This window comes from Typha angustifolia, chromosome 2 (assembly GCF_048772165.1).
Source record: "Typha angustifolia cultivar Huaian chromosome 2, ASM4877216v1, whole genome shotgun sequence".
NCBI lineage: Eukaryota > Viridiplantae > Streptophyta > Magnoliopsida > Poales > Typhaceae > Typha > Typha angustifolia.
The window spans coordinates 3,477,298-3,501,171 of NC_133240.1; the positions used below are offsets into that span (position 1 = coordinate 3,477,298).

General features: G+C 38.4%; 1 protein-coding gene across 1 annotated transcript; it reads right to left on the bottom strand.

The window, feature by feature from the left end:
- Positions 1 to 112: 112 nt before the first annotated feature.
- On the bottom strand, positions 113 to 23,761 carry LOC140771856 (light-harvesting complex-like protein 3 isotype 1, chloroplastic). The gene is made up of 3 exons (XM_073113634.1): positions 23,134 to 23,761; positions 653 to 790; positions 113 to 569 (listed from the first exon to the last, which is right to left on the bottom strand). Exons 1-3 carry the CDS (start codon positions 23,489 to 23,491, stop codon positions 322 to 324), a joined length of 744 nt encoding a protein of 247 aa, XP_072969735.1. The 5' UTR covers positions 23,492 to 23,761; the 3' UTR covers positions 113 to 321.
- Between the last annotated feature and the right edge of the window lie 113 nt (positions 23,762 to 23,874).

The following is a 23,874-nucleotide window of genomic DNA, read 5'->3' on the forward strand; positions in this document are numbered from 1 at the left end:
TATTGAAGAGCAGGTTATGTTCTCATACAAATTATAAAGATGAATTTAAAAACAGACATTGAAAGAATAATAACAGCCAAACACGAAAAAATTCAGAACCACAAATTTAAGATGGACTACCAAGTAGCAACATGAAACTCACACAAAATAATTGGCTTTGAAAGAAAGTACATGCTCTGAAATTGCGAAACATTAATCTTAGTTCTGTAACAAAAGAATTTCTTCTTATTCAGAGAATATTCAAGTTCTAGATTTAGTGCACTAAGAAGATAAAAGAGATTATGAAACAAAAACACAAAGCATCATGTTAGCCAAATTCAGTTATTTTTTGGAATCAGTAGGAGGGTCATCTTCCCAAGTTGCTTGCCATTGCTTGTCATAAAATGTGATTTCTTCAAGAAGTTTCTTCAGGTTGTCGATGTCTTCATTTTTCCTGACAATCAGGATGCCTACAACAGCTACAAATAACAAGGTTTTGCAGAAAAAGTTTCCCATCTGATCAACAAGCCCTAAGCCTGTCATGCTATCAACGAAATAAGCCATGAAAAAGCCAACCATTGCAGCACGGCCTGCATAGGTATAAATAACATGAATTCAAACATAATGATAAAAGTAACTAAAATTTACAGAAGAAAGAGATACGATAACCAACCATTAAGTCGCTCAGCTTCAGGAAGATGAAATCTTTTGATCCAGGCCCACCAGGGTATGATTGATGTATCAAAGACTACGGCATCATCATTACTAGATTCCTCAGGGTAATCTTCAAGCCATTTCCTTCTCCTGGCCTCTAAAAGGAGCACAAGAAGATTGCATATGAGATATCTGAGATTTAAGTAGAAATTGAGCTTCTTAAAAAAAAAAAACAAAAGGTTTAGGATCTTTTGACTTTCTTATTGTGCAGAAATTCTAATTAATGAAAATCTAAGCAGAACATCTGTTGGGTATGTGTGTCACTAAAGGGAGACTTAACACTTTTATGTAAATCTACTACAGTGTTTCACTAGTATCATATTGTAATTAGGATTAGGCTTAATTTGCTTCCCTATACTTTAACCATGTATCACTTTGCCCCCTCTATACTATATAAGCGTACAAATATTTCCATAGATTTTTGAAATATTACAACCCCTTAGATGCCATTAATAGAAGCCCTGAAATTTCCTTTTTATCCTTTTGTAGTTGGAGAAAAATATTAAAATTTATGATACACTTAGTTAGGATCTTTTCTTATTGCATTAGGTGTTTATTTTCATTAAAATAAAATTCCTATAGGTCGTGTTCGAACGCAGATAGAGTTCGCATTCGAACGCCTTTGTGAACACCTGCATCAGATTCGTAAATACAAAGAACACATGTTGTGCATTCGAACGCCTGTATCGCGTTCGCACATTTAGAGATGGGACTTTTTGAGTGCGTTCGAACGCGATTGACGGAAATCCTCTAGAATTAGGGTTTTATATTGTTTTAGGACTTGTTGGCTAGCCTCTATAAATATGTGGAAAGTAGCCAACTTCATTATGCTATTGGATTATTGATTTCTTGCCTTCTATTTTCTCTCTAGACTTCTCCCTCCTCCCTCTTCGTTATCCTTCCACCTCTACCGTTGGTAAGGTTTCTCTTAACTTCTAATCTCCCTCATCTGTCAAGTCACCCATCTTCTTTAGAATCTCGACCACTTCGTTCCCTTTGTCTATTTCCTTTAATCACTTCCACAATCCACCCTTATCTCCATACCTATCCATAACCCTAACATCCACTTCACCTGTCACCACCATGATCACCCACGTTATTTCATATTTTTGTCCTTGCTACAATTTGAATCTGCAAAGGGCGTAAATATAAAAGTTATAGATCAGGAGGTTACGGATCCAATTCAATTGGTTTTGTAATTTTCTGATTATTAGAGAATATCTGATGAATATTTTCCCATGATTGCGCAGACTGCTTCCTGCAATAAATTCAGATCTTAAGGAATTGTTCCGTAGCCGATCTTTTGGTTCTAAATCATATCAATTTGGTATCACAGTCTGTAATTTGGTATTAGAGCAGGTGAACCTCAGACCTCCATTAATAGTTGAAACAAGGAAGATAACATTAACAAGGAGACCTATGGAGAGCACACCGACAAGGGAGGACTCAATGCACGATAATCCTAACTGTAAGGCCAATTCCTTTGGAGCGACCACGGTATGACTGAGTCAACCAATATCCATGGGTGCGAATATAGATGAATTTAGGAGCATGCTCCAAACATTATTGCATAGAGTTGACAACATGTAAAAGGATCACAATGAATTCAAGGAATATGTCGTGAATCAATTGGGTTTGTTATCTCCTCGACGATGAACGGAGTTTCAAGGACCAGCGGTGGGACCTCATCGAATCGATACCCCACAGGTCTAGGTGCGTCATATGAGTGTCAATGATCCCCTCCTACCTATGCCTTCACATCATCCCCCACCTCCGTTACAAAACCCAAGACCAACGGTGGTGGAACCCGAAAGGCATGCGGTACTGGTGCGCTTTGTCGATGAGGAGGATTGGCACTATGAGGATGAAGTTGATCCCTATGGAGTGATGATAGACGTGCTCGAGGATTTAGAAAAGGTAATCAATATGCACAGAGTTCTAGACCTGAAGTAAGGATCTTTCGCAAACCCGACAACGCTATTCGGGGGAGAACCGCACGCTTGGACTTTCCAAAATTCCAAGGCGGTGATCCAACGGATTGAGTGTTTCAAGTTGAACAATATTTTGATTGTCAAGGTACAGCGGAAGATGCAAAAGTCTAGATGGCAAGCTTTCACCTCCAAGGAACGGCATTGCATTGATATAGATCGATTATTCGTGGTAGTAGATTTACCAGATGGGCTGATTTTTGTAGGAGGATTACACACAGATTTGGGACAGCGGCATATGAAGATTTTACTGCCACATTAAGCAAGATGGTTCAGAGGATGACCGTATTGGAGTATCAAGCTGAATTTGGAAGAGTTAGTAGTCGTTGTGAGCCACCGTGGCCCGAATGGACATTGATAAGTACATTTATTTCAGGGCTATGAGAGGAGATACAAACGGATGTTCAAGCTCTGTCCTACTACTCTTGAGGAAGTCTTTGAGAAGGTCGTGAGGATGGAACAAAAATATAGGGCTCTAAAGATAGCAGCGAAGACCAATTGGGGCAACCGAGATGGGCGATTTGCACCTAAAACGCCGGCTGAAAATTCTGCGGTTTCAAAAACAGCGGCTGCTACTACTAGACCTCGACCACCTTTGAGACCTTTTTAAGATGTTAGAGGAGGCACTAGACCCCCCGTTCGAACTCTCACACCTGCCTAGGTGGAGGAGCGAATAGCGAAGGGCCTTTGTTTTCGATGTGATGAGTGTTTCACCTCCGGTTATCGGTGTTCTAAACCGATCGAGAGTGTGATGCTTATCGATGGTCCTGAGAAGGATGAGATGGATGATGATGGAGAGTGTCCAGAGGAGACCCATGAGGAGGCCGTTGTGGAGGGCATTGAGGAAGATATCCAAGCTGAAATATCGATGCGTGCATATTCGGATACTTTCGTGCCGAGGATGTTACGGGTAGACGGACTCGTTAGAAAGCATTGTGTGCACATCCTTATCGATTCGGGGAGTACACACAACTTTTTAGACGAGAAGCTAATGAAGAGATTGGGTTTGGATGCCGAACCGACTATGGGGTTTGACGTTGCTATTAGAGATAGCATGAAGCTTAGGGCAGAGAGCTTGTGTCGCCGAGTCGGTATACCGGTGCAAGGACACGACATCATTGTGGACTTATATTCGTTGGCGCTACGAGGAGCGGACATTGTCCTTGGTGCTCAGTGGTTACAGAGTTTGGAACCCATCACATTTAATTTTTAGAGCATGTGGATGAAATATAAACAAGGAAACAAAGATGTGCAGCTTGATGGTGTTCGGACTTCACCGATTTCTGCGATGCAGCCTATGGTGGGGCTGCTTGGTGCGTATGATTTAGCCTATCTTCTTCAGTTAGGACCAGCAAGAGATGAGCCTCAAACGACTTCAAGTACTACCATTGAATTGTCTAATTTATTAGATAACTTTTCTGGACTGTTTGAGGCGCCGCAGGTGTTGCCACAGAGGAGAGCGACGGACCATCGTATAGAGATTGTACCCAGTGCTACACCGGCAAACGTGAGGCTATATCGGTATCTACATGTGCAAAAAGAAGTTATCTCAAAGATGATAGCCGAGATGTTGGAGTAAGACCTCATACAACCAAGTCATAGTTCATACTCATCCCCCATGCTATTGGTGCAAAAAAAGGACAGAACATGGAGTTTTTGTGTCGACTCAAGCACTAAACGCTATTACCGTTAAGGACCGGTATCCCATTCCAATTATCGAGGAGTTGCTGGACGAGCTTGCAGGGGCGACTATATTTAGTAAGCTTGACTTGAGGGCCGAGTATTATCAAATTAGAGTTCACCTAGTAGATGTGTACAAAATTGCATTTCGGACTTCGGACGGGCATTACGAGTTCCGAGTGATGCCTTTTGGTCTCACCAATGCTCCAGCAACCTTTCAAGGCCTCACGAATGATATATTTTGGCCTCTCTTGCGAAAGTATGTCTTAGTATTTTTTGACGATATTTTGGTGTATAGCAGGACTGAATTGGAGCATTGGCGGCATTTGGAGGACGTGCTGAATTTGTTAGAGTAAAACAAATTGAAGATCAAGAAGTCCAAGTGCCTATGGGAAGTACCAAAGGTGAAGTATTTAGGCCACATCATTTCAGCAGATGGTGTAGTGGCGGATTCTCAAAATGTTGCATGTATGATCACTTGGCCTATTCTTACTACTACCACCAGATTGAGAGGATTTTTGGGGCTGATTAGTTATTATCGTCGATTCATCGCCGGATATGGCAAGATCGCTGCTTCTTTCACTTCTTTGTTGAAGGACTCTTTTAGATGGACGGATGAAGCCACTTTAGCATTTGAAAAATTGAAAACAGCAATGACGACGACACCCATTCTAGCGCTACCAGACTTCACCAAAGAGTTCATTGTAGAATGTAATGCATCGGGTGTTGACATAGGAGTTGTACTAATGCAAGAAGGATGTCCCATTGTCTATCTTAGCAAGGCTTTATCACAAAAATCTTAGCAATTATCGACTTATAAAGGAGAAATGTTGGCAATTCTGCATGCGGTGATAAAGTGGAGGCCTTATTTGATCGGTAGATGATTCATTATCCGAATCGATCAAAGGAGCCTTCCATACTTTATGGGACAGCGTATACACACTCCAGCACAGCAGCGATAGGTCACAAAATTGTTGGGGTATGATTATAAAATTCAATACAAGAAGGGAATGGAAAATAGAATGGCGGATGCACTATCGCGCCAACTCGATACCGCCGAGCTTGCAGCTTATTCTTCTCCTACCTTTCTCTTCCTTGACGAGCTGATGTCTGCATGTACATCTGACCCAGATATTTTGAGATTATTGCAGGAGGTGATGGATGATCCGGAGCGCCATCCTGAGTTGGAGAATCGAGGTGGTTTGCTGTTAGACCACGGATACATTCGGGTGCCCACAAATGATAGATTGCGGATGGGTTTTGAGCAAGTTTATGATCGTAGCCATAGAAAGCAGGAGTTCGACATCGGCAGTTGGGTGTTTGTGAAGGTGCAACTATATCGACAGGTGACCTAGCGTCCGATGCGAAACAAAAAGTTAGCACATCGCTACTTTAGTCTGTTTCGGGTGTTGGAGCGTATTGGTCCGGTTGCATATCGTTTGGAGCTGCTGGAGGGGGCGAGAGTGCATCCTATCTTCCATGTTTTATTACTAAGAAAGCGCATTGGAGATCATGAGATCGTTGGATCGATTCTACCGAAGCCATTGGAGGAGATAGAGATCATTGAGCCAGTTCAAGTACTTGCTAGACGCCAACGATGACATGGTACCAGATTAGAGATGGAGATTTTAGTTGAGTAGCTTGGCAAGCCATCTGATGAGGCGACATGGGAGTTGGAGACTGATATCTTGGAGCGTTTCCCTGACTTTTCACCTTGAGGGCAATGTGGGGGAAGCGTGGTGAGCTGATACACTTAGTTAGGATCTTTTTTTATTGCATTAGGTGTTTATTTTCAGTAAAATAAAATTCCTATAGGTCGCGTTCGAACGCCTGCATCAGGTTCGCAAATACAGAGAACACTTATTGTGCGTTCAAACGCGATCGGGCGAGTTTGAACGCTCGCGTTCAAACGCCTGTATTACATTCGCAGATCCAGAGATGGGGCTTTTTGAGTACGTTCGAACGCGATCGGGCGCGTTCGAACGCGATCGACGGGAATCCTCTAGAATTAGAATTTCATAGTGTTTTAGGACTTGTTGGCTAGCCTCTATAAATATGTGGAAGGCAGCCAACTTCATTATGCTATTGGATTATTGATTTTTGCCTCTTATCTTCTCTCTAGACTTCTCCCTCCTCCCTCTTCACCATCTTTCAACCTCTACTGTTGGCAAGGTTTCTCCTAACTTCTAATCTCCCTCGTCTATCGAGTCACCCCTCTTCTTTGGGATCTCAACCACTTCGGTCCCTTCGTCTACTTCCCTTAATCATTTCCACAATCTATCCTAATCTCCATACCCATTTATAACCCTAACATCCACTTCACCTGTCACCATCACCATCACCCACGTTATTCCGTGTTTTCGTCTTTGCTATAGTTTGAATCTGCGAAGGGCGTAAATACGAAAGTTGTAGATCCGGAGGTTACGGATCCAACCCAATTGGTTTCGTAATTTTTTGACTACCAAAGAATATCTGACGAATATTTTCCCACGGTAGCGCGGATTGCTTCCTACAATAAATTCAGATATTAAGGAATTGTTCCATAGCTAATCTTTTGGTTCCAGATCGCATCAATTGGTATCAGAGCCTATCATTGGTATCAAAGCCTATCAGTTTATCAACTGAATATATAAAATTTCCTATTTACCCTTACCTACCACCAACCCACATCGCTAGTTGAGAGAAGAGAGAACAAGGGAAACCCATCTTCTTCTCTTCTTCTTCTCCTCTTCTTCCTCTTTAATCTGCTATCCCCATACAGAACTTCCCTTGAATTCCTCTCTCAAAGATGCCAAGGTACTAAAGCATCGGAGAATCCATCTGCATTCCTCAGTTTTTGTAAAGTGTAAGAGATAAACTAAAGTTTGTGGCATATAGGCCTGATGTTGTTCTCATGTTGACAAGGAGATAGAGGAGTCTTTGCTCTAATTAGAAATGGGTTAGTTTCCTTCCTAATTCATTTGTTATATTATTTCTTGTGAAGATCTAACTGTAAATGCTTGGGAAATAGATGGCTTGGGATTTTTCACAGTAACAACTTCTTTCTCATTGCTTATCTAGCTTCTCTAACATCCAATGGTAACTTTGAGAGTCATTTATAGATGGTAGATGCCATATTTGTATATTTCTGTTTTGCTTCTTGGGTTACAGAAAGTCTAATTTGATGAAGTCCTCTCTTTTTGTATATAACAAGAGATAAATTCAGAGGTGCAGATTTAACTAATAAATGCTTGGGAAAATAAATGACATGGGAAAGAAGAGGAAAGCATAAGAAAAGAAGATGAAGGCAAAACTATCCAAAAATTATTTTTTTGGCCTTCATGAGGATAATTTAGTCTATATAAAAATAATATAGTGTTCATGTACTTTGCACGTGAGTTTTTAACTCACAGAAGGCTATTAGATGAGTTTAGTTGTAGCATTTCAAAAGTCCAAGGGGGTAGGTATTTGCATACTTTTATAGTATAGAAAGACAAAGTGATACATGGTCAAAATACAGGAGGGGTAAAGTGTAATTGGGTGTTTATATGCTATAAAATGTTGGAATTGGTATTACACTATTATAAGTACCTCAATAAGATGGAATAGCTTATCTTTTCCAAAATGTTCAAAATGATGAAAAACAGAGTTCTTGGTTGTAGCCAATAGAAGTTACTAAAGTAACATGGAGTAGTTAAAGCATATAGTAAATCACATACATCATAGTGAGTTTGATACGATTCGGGTTTCACCGATGTCGTCTAGAGCATGGATACCCTTTAGGAGTGTCTTTGTTTTTTGCTTTAATGTTTAATTTCCAAGAAAAATAAGTTTTCTGTAAGTCACGTTCGAACGTAGTTGTGAACGCGGTTGTGAATGTGGTTGGAGAGTGTGCATTGTGCGTTTGAACGCCCCGTTTGAACGCACTGTAAACGTCTACATCGCATTTGCAAATCTAGAGAAGTGGGAAACAGGCACGTTTGAACGCCTGCATCACGTTTGCAAATCTAGAGAAGAGCGAACTCGGTGCGTTTGAACGCGGTTGGCGAAATTGTATTGTTTAGGGTTAATTTTGAGTTGTTTGGTTAGCCTCTAAAAGGGATGTGGATGGCAACCAGAGGTCATTATTGAAGAATTGAGTTTTGCTTTGCCTCCATCTTCTTCGCTCTCGTTCCCTCAATCCCCGGCGACGCCGCTTCTAATCTCCTTCGACCGGCCAATCACCCTAGTCCTTTAGGGGTGGCCCTGTCCTTCCCCTTCTTTCAATCTATCCAACACTTGCCCTAACCCTTCCATCAACCATAACCTTTCCACCACCACTTTTCACCGATGTCACCCCACAAACGCTGGTCTGCCTCCAACCACCATCATCTAAGATCTCGTGCCTCTATCCACGGATCCCGATCAGACCACCCTGACGTTCGTTCACTAATCGGACGATATCTCGAGATCCCCATATCCGATTCGTCTAAAACTTGATTTGTTGGAAAGCTCTTTTCTGGGGCTACAACATATCCAAATTTCACGTCGATCCGACAGCGCCATCTTTTGGGATCTATTTATAAAGTTCCGTGCCAGATCCAATCCAGATAAGAGAATTGGAAGAGATCGAACCTTAGCCTAAGGGGAGATCGTATCAGAGTTTTTGACAAAAATATTTTTATAGGAAAAGCAATTTCATAAAGTATGTCACTCTTCAAATTTTTCTTACACTAGTACAATAGTGAAATTACTGTCTCATATAGCAATTTTTAGTGGACTAATTAATTTTTTAATACACTGAAAAACTGTTTGGAAAATTATTGTCTTAGACAACAAATTTTTTTCATCATTTTTTCTTTATAAACCGCTTTCAGAGAAAGCGATTTGCTGATTTCTATATAAAATGCTTTAAAAGGGAAAGCAATTCATATATAAATCATTTTCAAGGAAAACGATTTATAAACTATTATGAAATTAAAACTTAGAGGAGTTATGGTCCTTATTGTGCAATTCTGAGCACAGTTAATTGAGGAAATAACAATGCCATTCTATCTTATTAATCTTTTTCATATCTTTATAACGGCATATTTTATTACACAAACGGATAACTCAATGCAAAGTTATGATAATCTAAACTTTTTCTTTATATTTTAGCTTATTGAAAACCTGATTAATTTATTCAAAATCACTATCTGAGACAGCGATTTCACTGTTATTCTAGTTTGGAAAATAGACAGTATTTCAATTTGGAAATTCTTTTACTATAGCAGAAGTTCGGTCAAAAACTCCATCAAAGTAACTGAAATAGGAATTTGTGTACTGACAAGATAATAGGTCAACAAACCATCAAGTCCTGCAAATTGGAAAAGAAAAGCTTCTCTTATCAAGTGATACTAAAGTTTTTATCTGTACTTTGAAAGATTTTTATCTGAAATTCTTATATTGTGATAGTAAAATTCCTAGAAATTTGATTTCCTATTGTCTAAGTTGTTTCGTGATCATCAAGAATCAAACCAACATAATGACAATAGGGCATGAAAGAAGGGTCAAACCAAATACTGCCACTATAATCATCTAGATATTTGAATTCTATGCACAAATCTGTTAAATGGTAGCGGAGAGGGAAGTAAATTGGAAGTTAGCATAATTGGGTACATATTTTGAATTCAATAATGGTGGTTAGAAGTACCTAAGTATGTGCACCTTTTGAATGACATGACTACTAGCATGATATCCTAAATGTGTATCATCAAATTATCAATTCCAACAACATTTCATAGGGATGACAATTGGCCTTCTTATTGCATTTGTTTCATTAACAAGGAAAAGGGCTGTAAATGCCTCATGACTAGCAGGTAGCACAACCTTTATTCCTCGCATCAATAGAATATCGCCTCACCTCATACTTCTACATGGTCCCACTTTAATATTAGAAAAATGTAAAGTAAGAAAATAAAGTACCAACAATGATATTCTCAAGGTTCAAAGTATCAACAATGATGGCGATGCTAGTTGGCATGCCCTCGACACGCCCCTGCATGCTACTAGAACGTCTTTGTCACAATTTTAATGAAATGTTTAGGGTATTTAAAAATGTCTTTTAGTTTTTAGTTTGAATATATGTATTAAAATCTACATTAGAGTTTTTTTTTTATCTTTAGATTATTTTTATAAATAACCTATTTTATTAAAGATATAGTAATAGTCAAATAAAAATATTATTCACATATAATATGATTGAATATATTTAGTAAAACTAATATTAATAATTGAATACTCCATAATATGATTGAAGTATAAACAAGTTTAAATAAAATAGGCTTCATATGATATATCATGTTTGCCACATAATAAAAGAAAGGCGTCATACAATATTTTAAATTCACTACTCTAATAGATATATTTCGGATTAATAAAATCTATTTCGAACCTCATGCAATACGTAGTCCGACATAGTTGGGAATGGAGGTGTGACACTGGCACACCCTATTGCAAGGTTTCGTGCCACTATCAGCATGACATGCGGACCAGCACAGTTATCACTGATCGGTACCACCTTTAGCTTTAAATTTGGTAGTTTCAACAACTTCAGATCTTTCAGAGATTCAGATAAAGAAGGATCATGAAGAACAATCAAAATCATAAAAAAAAATTTAATGAAAAGACTCAAGCATATAATAAACTTATTCTTCTTCTTTTCCATTGTAGATAACATTTAGTTCCTTTAGACTAATGTACAAAAATGAATGAAAAAATCAGTAGAGAAACTTCAACAGCTTGGGTAACAAATGATGCCGGACAGATATAATAAAAGAGATGGAATCAAGATAGAAAGTTCAAGGTAAGAAAATCCAAGATAGAAAGTCCAAATAACTCTTCTTAACATGACCCCAACTATTGCCCTTCGGACTTCAATTTATTAATTCTTTTCTTCAACATCCTAGAATTCACAATGTTTTACGCAAGCATGTCTGTCGTAAATCATATCCAAATATGATGCCTCACATCCTTCTCGCACTATGTCATCAAATCTACATACCAATTAGTATTTTCCCTTTAACTATTCCTTTTATGTCAGTATGTTTGTCAATGCACTAATTCTTCAAATGATGTGATTAACACCTGATTAAATTTCTAAAGTGCCATTTCAGTTCAATCCAAGAAACGCGATCCACTTCTCTCCTATTGACATATAAATACCAAGCATAACATCCTTGTTGTTTCCATCCCAATTCTAAATTGCCTATGCCACTTTTCTTTAATTAGATCATAGGAACACCACAACAAGGACATATTCCTATTCTTGAATATCTAAGTCTGTGATAAAATGAGAAATTGGATTATGTTCTTAACCTTTTAGGGTTAACGATGGAGAGAGCGAGATTGATAGCCAATAGACAAATAATTTTGTATTTTTTTGGGTGTCAAACTTGGGACAGATCAGGTGGAAAACCTAAAAAATCCAACCCAATAACTAAAAATCATATCTGTAATTAAATATATAGTGCAAATGTATAGGTTGCAAAGTTTTGTGTTCCAACACTATAATTCTTTATGTAGTTATATACTTCCTTAGCTTTTATGTTCATGGTCAAGGCACACTTCACTTAACTGATTAAAGTGAAGAAATCAACTTGAAGTAACTTGTCTGAAAATACTGTAGCAGTCTAGGAATAGTGTAAATCAACTGTCAGTTCCTACGATATGCACTGTTCATTCAAGAGCATCTAATGAAGTCTGTTCGACCAATCTTTGAACCAGTCAACTGGTCTTTGCTCAGTTCAATAAGATGTGCATAATTGACATGGATTTGAGGGTTTTATTGATAAATCTGAGTCATCCATCATCTAGGATCTCTCTTGTTAGGACCAGAAAAAAAATAAAAAAAATAAAATAAAATAAAATATTTGGGTTGAGAGAGGAGGGTGCACGTGCTCTGCACGTGCAGCCCCTCCCCTCTCCCTCTCCGGTACGCAGCGGGAGAGAAGGGATTTCACCTAATCCGAATCAGATTAGATTTAATCATTTTCTAATCTATAAATTAAAAACCCTAATCTCTGTTTAACCATCTTAGCCCTTTTCTCTCTCTCTCTCTCTCTTCTTCCTCCCTTCTTTCGTTTCTTCCTCACCGTCGGAGTCACGCCATGGAATCGGCCTGCCGGAGCGTCGCCGGAGTAAATTGGGGCCACCACACTCCTCCCCGGTGAGCCCTCTCTCATCCCTCTAGTTTAATTTAAATTCAAAGAGATAGATTAGAAATACCTAATTTTGGGGGTTTTCGGCCTCATCGGCAAATCTGGCCGACCGGCGGCTTCGAGTCGCAACCGCATCGTCACCGGAGACTTCGTGCTTCGAGCCTGGTGTCGGAGATGTCTTCTACGAGGCCCTCGTGGCTCTGATCGGCATTGGATTTCGTGTTGGCCGTCGGTGATGAGTCCTCCACCTCGTGAGGACGACAGAGGAAGGGTGAGAGGGAGAGGAGAGGTTGAAGGTGGTCGTGAAGGGGTCGCTGGTGAGAGGTCGTCGGCGGTCACCCTCTCCCTCAGCCATCTCTCGTGTCGGTCGCGAGGGGGGGGGGAAGAAAAGGGTTGGCTGGGCTCGGGTGAAACCCGAGCCAACCACCTTTCCCTTTTAAGTCGGGTCCGGTTCGGGTTTGGATTTCGGATCCACAAACCTGAACCGAACCACTTAAGTTGGTGGGCTGCGGGTTAGCCCGAGCCCAATTCAATTAATTCGGCTGGGCCTCGGCCCAATCCGATTTAGTTGATTTCTTTTGGATTGGGCCGGGCCAGCAGCCCAGCCCAATCCAATGGGTAATTTTAAACCCATTTTAGTTATTTTTGGTTTTTAAATTTTAAAAATATTTTTGGTTTTTAAAAATTTTAAACCAATTTTAAGTCCAATCCAATGGGTAACTTTTCTTCATGGCTGATCCGGTTAGGGTCATAAGATGGTATCATTATGTGATCAACACATTCTGTCTTTTTCACTAACCGTTGAGAGAAGTTAGAGTCACCTAGGAATTTCTTATTTATCCTAGGACTGCTCTCTAACCTTGCTAGAGTCACCTAAGAAAGTCACCGCAGTGATCTGATTTAGGACTTTTCCCTAGACTTCCAGATAGACTTGAGTCACCACGAAAAATCACAAGCGATTTATAGCGGGACTGTTCTCTAAGTCGTACCAATACTAGTCTCGTTTTTCTTTTCATTCATTTCAATATTTGCACAAAGTATAGTGATGCACTGAGTATAATGATTAAATGCACACAGAAAATATAACAATTAAATTTTTGCACGTACGGATGAAATAAATAGATATGCACACAGAAAATTTACATGGTCTGACAAAGGTACAAAATATAATAAAATAAATATGTGAGTGAACCCACTCACCTAAGTCTAGGCAAGACAACTGAATCTCAAATCCCTAGCTCACGTGCTAAAAATCACCACCTTTAATAATAAATAACAATAACATTTTTAATTAAAAAATTATTAAAAAAAATTCTACAATTTAACTCAAAAAATAATAATTTGGGCCAAAATAAGCCCAAATCAGTTGGGCGGGCTACAGTTGGCCCGTAGCCCACCCAACCCGCACTTAAATGGATTGGGCCTAAGGCCCAATCCAATTAACTAATGGAACCGGGTCGGGTTCCTTGGATTCGAATCCAACCCGACCCGAATCCAAAATCTTAATAAGGAGAAGGCCAGACTCGAGTTGCCCGAGTCTGTCTTCTCCAACCGAAGATATAGAGAGAGAGAGAAAGAAAAAGAGAGGAAAAGAGAGAGAGGAAGATGCCGGCGGCCACCGCGGCGACGGTTCGCTAGCCGCACCCTTAGCTCCCCAACATCCACACGGTGCCGCCATCCTCGCGAGGTGGAGAACCTGCGAACGACGATCGATCCCATGGCCGACAACAACCGGGAGCCACGAGGGCTCCAACGATGAACGCCTATGGCACGAGGCCAATGGCAAGACGCTTCCAGATAGAGCGACAGCGACCCGAAGCCGCCAACCGGCCTAATTTGCCACCGAAGCTGAAGAACCCCCAAATTAGGTATTTTTAATTACTTTATTAAATTAAAATTAAACTTGAGGGGTGGGAGAGGGCTTACCAAGGAGTCACGTGGTGGTCTCCGATGGCTCCGGCAGGCCGATTCCATGGCGTGACTCCAACGGTGAGGAAGAAGAAAGCGAAAGAGGGGAGGAAGAAGAGTGAGGGGATTAGGGTTTTAATCTATAGATTAAAAGAAAAATCCATATCTACTCCGATCCGGATTGGGCGTGATTTCTCCCTGCGCCTCGTCGCGTGCCGGAGAGAGAGAGAGAGGAGGGGCTGCACGTGCACCCTCCTCTCTCAACCCCTAAATTTTTTTTTTCTGGTTCTTACAGTTTTGATTAAACCGGGTCAAATCCATAATGGATCTGACCCGAGGACATCTGTACCCAAGCCAGAACACTTTCTTTTTCTCTCGTTATTATTTTTCTTCACTCTCTTTCACTCTTTTTCTTCTCACTCTCTCACTTTCTCTAATGGAGAGATCTAGCTCTAACGAACTCCGGCAACGCAAATCTAACTCTGACGAACTTTGGAATATAATTTTTTAATTTTATTAAATTTTTTTCTCTCAGTTTTTTAATTTATGTTACTCTCTTTTTCTTCTTTTTCTTCTCCTTCACTACACCATAATTTCACTGTTTTTTTTGTTTTCTTTCACACTCTCTCTCTCTCTAATCTCTTTCTCTTTTTGGTGAAAGTCAAGAAGAATTTTTTTTTTATTTTCTTCTCTCTAATCTCTTCTTCTTTTTCTTCTCTTTACTGATTTTTTTTCCACATAATAACTCTCCAAAATCCAAATTATTCTTTGCTGAATTTACTAAAATTGTGATTAAATATTTGCTAAATTATTTAATTTGCTGAATTATATAATTTGCTGAAATTGAATTTTAATTTTTTATGAATTACTTAATTTGCTGAAATTGTATTTTTAATTTGATTTTTGTTTAGATATTTACATTAAAATTAAAATGGCTTTAAAAGAAAAGTCACAAGATACAGATATCTAAGAAGCACAGACACGGATACGGGACACGGATACGACACGATACGGACACGGGGATACGACAAATCTTAAAAAAACAGGACACGATACGTTTAGGACACGGCAAAATAAATAAATAAAAGCATTATATATATTATCGAGTCGTTTAAAGAAATATTTTTCTAAACTTATAGTATAAATACACAAGCATGCATAAATTATTTGTGAGAGAAAAACAAAACGTATACAATACTACAAAGCCAAAAATGATAATGCTAATACGTGATAATACAATTCTATATTATAAGAATAAATATCTAACTACCTGAGAATAAATAACTAACTACTATTACTTAACTATAGTGGATGGCATAGGCGAATCTGTGATTTTACAATAATTTGCATTAATATTAATTTTCTTGTATTTCTATAGCATATGCAGGAATTTTCCAAAATTGATAATTTATGTTATCAACTTTTATAGTATATGATAAATCTTATGTCCAAAAAGTTTCTCAAGGGTGTCTAAAAATGTCTTAGGAGTGTCCGAATTTATTCTATAATTTTTTAAATATGGGATATGTCGTAGAAGTATCCGACACGTGTCCAATGAGTGTCCGACGAGTGTCGGACACGGACACGGCATGCTATTTGAAGTGTCCGTGTTTCATAGACAGATATTAGTCGACAACATTGTATCGCTCTTAGCCAAGATAAAAACTATGTCAAATGCAACTGGTGTAGAAAGAAAATAACTTACTGTGTCAGTCATTTGAAAGAACATTTGACTGAAAGATAAAGACATTAATGTAACAGCTTGCAATCTAGTTAGTTTGAAAGTCAAAAGAGAAGTGTTGGCTCATCTGATAGGCAAAAATAATGATAAACAACTGTGAGAACCAAAAAAAAATAATTTGAGAGAGAAGAGGTGCACGTGCAACCCTCTCCCCTCTCCCTATCCAGCACGTGACGAGGCGCAGCGGAGATCTCGCCAAACCAAATCAAATTAAATTTGGATTTTTAATCTATAAATTAAACCCTAATTCTCTCTCTCTCTCCTTAACCCCCAACCTTCTTTCCCTCTTTTCTTCTTCTTCTTCTCCTCCGTTTTCTTCTTCCTTACCGTCGGATTTACGACATGGGTTTAGCCCGTCGGAGCATCGCCGGAGTAAATAGGGACCCTCACGCTCCTCCTCCGTAAGCCCTCTCTCATCCCTCTAGTTTAATTTCAATTTAATGGAGAAAATTATAAGTATCTAATTTTGGTGTTGCAGCCTCATCGGTGAACCTCGCCGGCCGGCGGCTTTGGATCGTTGTCGCTCCACCACTGGAAGCCTCTTGCCGTTGGCCTCATGCTATGGGTGTTCGCCTTTGGAGGCCTCGTGGCTCCGGTTGCCATTGGCCATCGAGTCGATCGTCTTCTGTGGTTTCTCCTCCACCTTGTGAGGACAGTGACGTCGCAAGAGAGTCGAGGGGCTTGAGGTGTGGTCCTTGGACTGTCACCAGCGGTGGTCGCCGACGAACACTCTCTCCCTCTATCTTCTCTTCCTCGCGTCGGTCGCGGGAGGGGAAGGATTTGGTTGGGCTCAGGTTTAACCCAAGCCAACTCTTTTTCTTATGATTTCGGGTTCGGGTCTAGATTTCGGATCCAAAGACCCAACCCGAACAACTTAAATGGAAGGTGGGCGTGGGTTAGCCCGTAGCCCAGTCCATTGTTTTTGGTTGGGCCTTGGCCCAGTACAATTAGTTTATTGGAGTGGGTCAGACCAGCAGTAGCCCAGCCCAATCCAATGGGTAATTTAGCCCATTTTAGTTTTTTTTAGTTTTAAATTTTAGAAATATTGATATTATTCAAATTAAAAATTTTATTGTTATTTATTATTAAAAGTGGTGATTTTTGCACGTAAGCTGGAGATTTGAGATTTTAGTTGTCTTGCCACTCAGGTGAGTGAGTTCACTCATATTTATTTTTATTATACTTCGTATCTTTATTAGACCATGTAATTTGCTGTATGCAAATTTATTTATTTCATTCTTACATGCAAATTTAATTGTCATACTTTTTGTGTGCATTTAATCATTACACTCAATGCATCGCCATACCTTGTGCAAATTATAAATTTTGGTGAAAAGAAAAATAAAACTAGTATTGATATGACTTAGAGAACAGTCCTGATATAAATCACTTGCAGCTTTCCGTGGTGACTCAAGTCTATCTGGAAGTCCAGAATAAAGTCATATATTAGATCACTGCGGTGACTTTTTTCGGTGACTCCGACGGGATTAGAGAACGGTCCCAAGATAAATGAGAAATTTCCTAGGTGACTCTAACCTCTCTCAACGATTAGTGGAAAAGACAGGGTGTATTGATCACATAGTGACACTATATGATGGCCATAATCGGATCAGCTATGAGAAAAAATCTCGAGCGTCATCTTGAGGTGATTTATAGTTGATATAGATCCACAGGGTATAGACCCATTATGACAAATGATAGTATAAACATTGAAAAGATGTTAATATGTTAAAACTGTACAAGACTACAAGTTATGACTCTCTAATGTTATCATTGTCATTATTTAAGAGCATGCCTGTTGCAAATAATTATGTATATTGTTGAACTTAGGTTTTATTTAACACTATAAAATTTTAGAATTTATTTGGTTTTCGAGTGGATTCCACTCACTGAGCTATAGTTGTTGGCTTGTGGATTTCTTTTTTTTTTTATATATACTATTATCTTAAGTAATAGTCAGCGTGGCAACTGAGCGAAACGCACCCAGACCCTACCTCCACTTAGGACCTAACTGTTTACCTTTTTGTTCTTTTGGATTTTATGCTTTAGATTAATTGTTAATTTTATTTTATTTAGAGACTCAAACAATAACATTGTTTTATGTTCATTGTAATTAGTTTAAATTTAATAAAGCAAATCTTCTTTGTTTATTTATTCTTAATATTGTACACTTAGGAAGTATTAGTAAGGCTTCGTAGATCTCAAACATATTGAGGTGCATGGCCAATCATGATTTTGATTTCGGGTCGTGACACAAACTAAACAAATAAAAAAGTTAATGATTCGTTAAGAATTGATGCATGACCATAAAAAAATGGATGATGATAGTAGTAAGTAAAGTGGAGAAGATGATAATGAGAGACAGATGAGGAGGGCAACAAAAGAAAACAAAAATATACAAAGAGAGGAGGAGATGAAAAGAAACAGTGGTGGACCGGGTGGTAGCTTTCAAAGATCTAGATTAATTCATATGCAATGAGAAAGAGAACATGAAGGCATTAGTTCTGGAACTCCTGGTGTTACGGGTTTTACAGCAGAGTCTCAAAATATTGGACCAATGGTTATATATTTTCAAAGAAAAAGGAGTCGTACACAGATTACTATTAAGATAGCTCTCAAAGAGAAAAAAAAATGAAAAAAAAATATATCGGTGCAGCTATCTCTATTTTTTTTTCTACAATCATATTCTTTTCAAAGTAGCTGATAGTATCACACTATAGTGAATGTTATACAATCAGTAGGGCCTGGTGTTTCACCTCCTAGTTTGAAAGATATTACTACTAAATATTTTGACTCATATTTAAATTAGCCTCACATTTATATTGATACTTTTAAAACGTATTGGAATGAATTTGATTATAGACTAATGTGTGATGGGTGGATTACATAGAACTGAAGAAATATAATTAATTTCTTAATGTACTCAGGCATGGGGACAATATCTTTTAAGTCTATAGATACTACCGCTCATTTTAAAAGTACAAATTATATTTTTCGATTGATAGATGATGTAGTAGAGAAACTTGTCAAGAAAAGGTAATCCAAGTGATTATTGATAATTGGTCAAATTATAAGGTTGTTGGACAATTACTTAAAATAAAAAGATAATATTTATATTGGACGTTATGTGCTAAAACATTGTCTTATTCTCATATTGAAAGATATTCCAAAGATCATGAAATTAATAGTTATAAATAAAGGTTAGAGGTTAACAAACTTCATATTAATCATGGTTGGGTTGTTAATTTGTAAAGGTAAATGACTGGTGGTAGAGAAATTATTAGACCCAACCCCACTAGATTTGCCACTCATTTTTGAGCATTGGGAAATATAATGCGATATAAATATGAGGTTATACAAGTATTTATATCAGTAGAGTGGTTTACAAAAAGTAAGAATATGAAATCTAAAAATCAAAGTTTAAATGAAGCTTTTGAAGGATAGGGCTCTTAGAAATGTATTTTAGCATAATATTGCAATTGCCACCGTAATATTTGAGTCTCTTGTTAAGGTATTACGACTTGTAGACAGTGACGATAAGTTTGAAATAGGTTTCTTATATGAGGCTATGAACTTAACAAATAAATAAATAAAACAAATGTGGGCAAAATTTATAGAAAGTGGTTAAAGTTGATTGACTCCAGATAGAACAAACAACTACATAGAGATATACACGCTGCTGGTAAGCATTAGTTTATTAATTTATTTTTATTTAAATATTTTGAAATTTAAATATTTTGAAATTTAAATGCTTACAAATTTTAAATTATAAATTTCTACAAGATATTTTCTGAATTTAAGATTTTAATTCTCTACAAATGTCAATAATGATACTAAAATTTTGCTGGAAGTTAGAAAAGTTATCAGCAGACTAGAGTTTGATATTCATAAGCTAATCTTTTGCGATAAAGAAAGGAGTTATTATCCAATTGAATAATTTTATTATTATTAGTTTCAAGTTTTAATATATTCAATTTCTTATAAAATATATTCAATAATATATTTCAGATAGAGAAATATAGATTGAGAGCTGGCGATTCAATATTTGTAAATTTGTTGCAGCTATATCTTATAACAGTTCAATTAAATAGTGGTCCATTTATGTATAGGAGGCACCATTACTGCCAGTTCAGAATCAAAAGCTGAATGTTAAGTTCTTTAGGCCATACCAAATCGTAGTACGAATTGGGCCAGTAACTTACCGCTTGCAGTTGCTAGAGGAAACTCGGGTTCACCCGATTTTTCATGTCTCAGTCCTTAAGGGTCGAGCAGAAACTGAGTCAACTGTCGGCACCACTATACCTGTGCCCATCGTAGAAGAGGGTCAACTTGAGCCATTTCAGATTTTGGCTAAACGTTAAAGACGTTATGGGACCATATTGGAGACGGAAGTACTAGTCAAGTGGCTCGACAAACCGACAAATGAGTTAACATAGGAATTGGAGACGGAGATTATGGATATTCTCAGATTTTATACCTTGAGGTCAAAGTGATGGAAGCGTGGTGGAATGATACGACTCGGGCCAACTTAGTCGTCTCAAGTTGACCAAATAGAGGCCAAAACCCTAGCTCTTGTATTAGATTATTTACTTTTAGTTTTAGTTGATTTGAGTTGATGCGGTTGGGTTAGTTAAATCAAATTATACCGTGGCCACCTATAAATAATTAGATGCAGACCACATTTTCATATCAAACGAATATTGAAACCTTGGCTTTGCCGCAAAACTCTTCTCCCTCGCTCTCCCTCTTGTGCAACGTCTCTCTCTCTCACCGAGCTTAGTCCTCAACCGTGGTTAACGCCGTTGCCGCCCTTCCCTTACAACCAATCGTCCCCGCTAGTCCCTGAGAGTATGGTCCCCTTCTCCCCCTCGTCTAGTTTTATGTTTTATCTCCATCCATATTCCATAACCCTAACCTTATTCCATTTTCCGCCCTCCGCGTCTATCCCGGCACCTTCTGATGTTCGATTAGTATTTCTTAGATATCTTCATATCTAAACCTTCAATCACTGTGATTTTGGTTGCGTTAAACTCTTGACTCTTAGGGGGAACAACTTGTCAAAGTTTCAAACCTTTTGGACAATTAGATTGGTCGGTAGTCTTCCAAAATTTCGGTTCCAGATCTGATCAGAGCTAGGTCTTGTTGCGATCACAACCACCCCAAGGGTGATCGTAGCAGATTATGCTATTAGCTCATTAGTAGTATGTAATACTGTAAAGATTAAGAAAATAGTAGCAGCAATCATTGCTGGAATTCCATGCAAAGTCATAATAGGCTCACCAATGTTTTTATGCAGTGCAAATTAATAATTAATAAATGCACAAGATAGTCAAACTTATGAACTAAGGACTCCATCTTGTTTCCCCCTTTAACCAATAAATTTGTTATTTAACAACCTTTCAACTATCATAGAAAAATTCATAAAAGATCTATCTTTGAAGGAAAAGATGCAAAATAACTAATGGATGTGGATATCTAAGATCCTAGATAGGCTACTGCACATAATATGATGACACAAGGAACATTTGACAAGTTCAAGGAAGCATTCCACCGCACAAAATTCCACCAACACAAGAACAGATTGATTTTCCACATACGTACATCAAGCAAAAAATTAAAGACTACAAAAGTACAAACAATAAAGAATGTTTAACTAATCACAAGAGCATACAATCTCTGTCTAGAGGCACAATTTTGGTTGCATCAAAGCATAAGAAGAGAACTAGAATATCTGAGAACACTATATCAATATAAAGATGCAGCATATAGAAGAAAAATAACATTTAAGTATCACACAATGTAATTAGATCACTCTATAATAGGGATAACATATTTATCAAGAGAAAGAAACTAAAACCAACTCTCATAGAGGGCATCATACCATCAGGGAAAAAAGATTACTTCAAAGATGATGTTGTTGGTAGACCATACAATAGCAAGCAATTTGCAAGGCATCTATATGAGCTGTTCTATGTAGAAAAAGTACTTCTCAACTGACAACGTCAAGACTAAATTGGCACTCCATGCTGATATTGTATGTTATCTCATTCATTCCTCAAGTTTACCAGTAAAGTCGCAAAAAGTAAGCCCAAAGGAAACTTATATAGGATTCATGTTGCACAATGGCAGGGTACTATGTGCAATTGAATTGAATGTGCCAAAGATCCCTCTCTCCCTTGTGAATTATTTTGATCCTCCTCTGTCAGTTATAATAATAGTTGAATCCCACAAAATCTTTTGTCACTGTAGAAAGTCTCAAAGAACTCCAACAGGGTTGATTTATCGTTGACAAGTGGCTGCGAAAGCATTACCCTTTTACACTACAAATATCATGTTGACTAAACACTCATGATTGATTTAGAACGGCACCCTTGCAATTATTAGTAATGATAGAATATAATATATGGATAATAAATGCAAAATTACAGAGTAAAAACTAAACAGAACCAACAAGCAGATAAATTGGAACAATTCAGATATAAATTCAGACATGCAAGTAGTAGAAAGCATTTGCATGTATTATAGGAAACACATCAACTCAAACACACAGTAGAAAAGAGAAACTGACGACGAGGGAACTACAAAAACCAATGTATATCATCCTACGAGGGGTAAAATATTAAGCGGCTAAAAGAATGAGAAACTCGACCGTGTCAACTATACGATGAAAAGGAATCAAATTGAGGAGTCATATACATCAATATCCTCTCTGAAATCAAATTTCGCTTTTGTTAAACAACATAAATTGATTAAAAAAGATTGCAAAAATAATGCATTACTTTACTTGTTTCTCCATAATCTGAGGTTAAAATTTATATTCAGAAACTATAAAAACACTTGTCCAGCAAAGCTAGTATTTAGAACAAAAATTTGACTCGAATAAGATATACCCAAATCAATGTTAGATCAAAATTAGAAGTTAAAGAAACAAAAGTTATAGATAAACAAGAAAAGGTCATGGCCTCACCGGCGTCAATGACTGCATCCCAATCGGCCCTTCCGTCCTTCTCAAACTGCTTCAAATCCCAGGTTCCTTTGACCCATCTTGGATCCTTGAACTTGGGCATTTCCACCACCGCAACGGCACCACTAGAAACCAGCGAAGGCTCCTCCTTCTTCTCCGAATCCGGGCCGGCTTCTTGCTTCTTATCCAATTTCTTCTCCAGAGTAGAGGAAACGACTACTCCTGCTCCATCACCTGTACACTTTGCGTGGAGCAGAGAGAGGCTTCTCCTTGGTAAAAGAGTGAGATGGGGTCTGGTGGAGCGATGCGGTTCCGCGGACAAGGTGGAAAGGGTTGTACGAAGGGGCACTAGGGAAGCCATGGTGGTGATGAAGAGGGAGAACTTCACCTGCTCTGCTCCGCCATCCCGTTTTGCTGGAATATTGAAGGTTTTGCTCGAGGATGAAGCTGCGGCAAAATTTATTTATCAATCAAATCAGTGGGCGAACGAGCCGAGCCCGAGCCCGAGCCCGAGCCGAGCTCCAATTGAGCTGATGAACGTTAGCTCGAGATCGGCTCGGTTTATAATGGAGCTGGCTCGACTTCGGCTAGGTAAGCTCGATTACCAAACCGGCAAAGCGGTAGACGGCGACAATGATGAAAACGATATTAGGCAAATGTGGACGATGAAGAGAGACAATGACAATAATAGACGGCGAAGACGGGAGACGATGACGAGGCTTGTGATATGGCACTGGTAGCATG

What these genes read in the sequence shown, in the direction of transcription:
- LOC140771856 (XM_073113634.1), bottom strand. Translation starts at nt 23,491, where the DNA reads ATGGCTTCCCTAGTGCCCCTTCGTACAACCCTTTCCACCTTGTCCGCG. An exon ending in GGATGCAGTCATTGACGCCG is followed by an intron (nt 791 to 23,133) that starts GTGAGGCCATGA and finishes TGCTCCTTTTAG; the next exon opens with AGGCCAGGAGAAGGAAATGG. An exon ending in TGAAGCTGAGCGACTTAATG is followed by an intron (nt 570 to 652) that starts GTTGGTTATCGT and finishes ATACCTATGCAG; the next exon opens with GCCGTGCTGCAATGGTTGGC.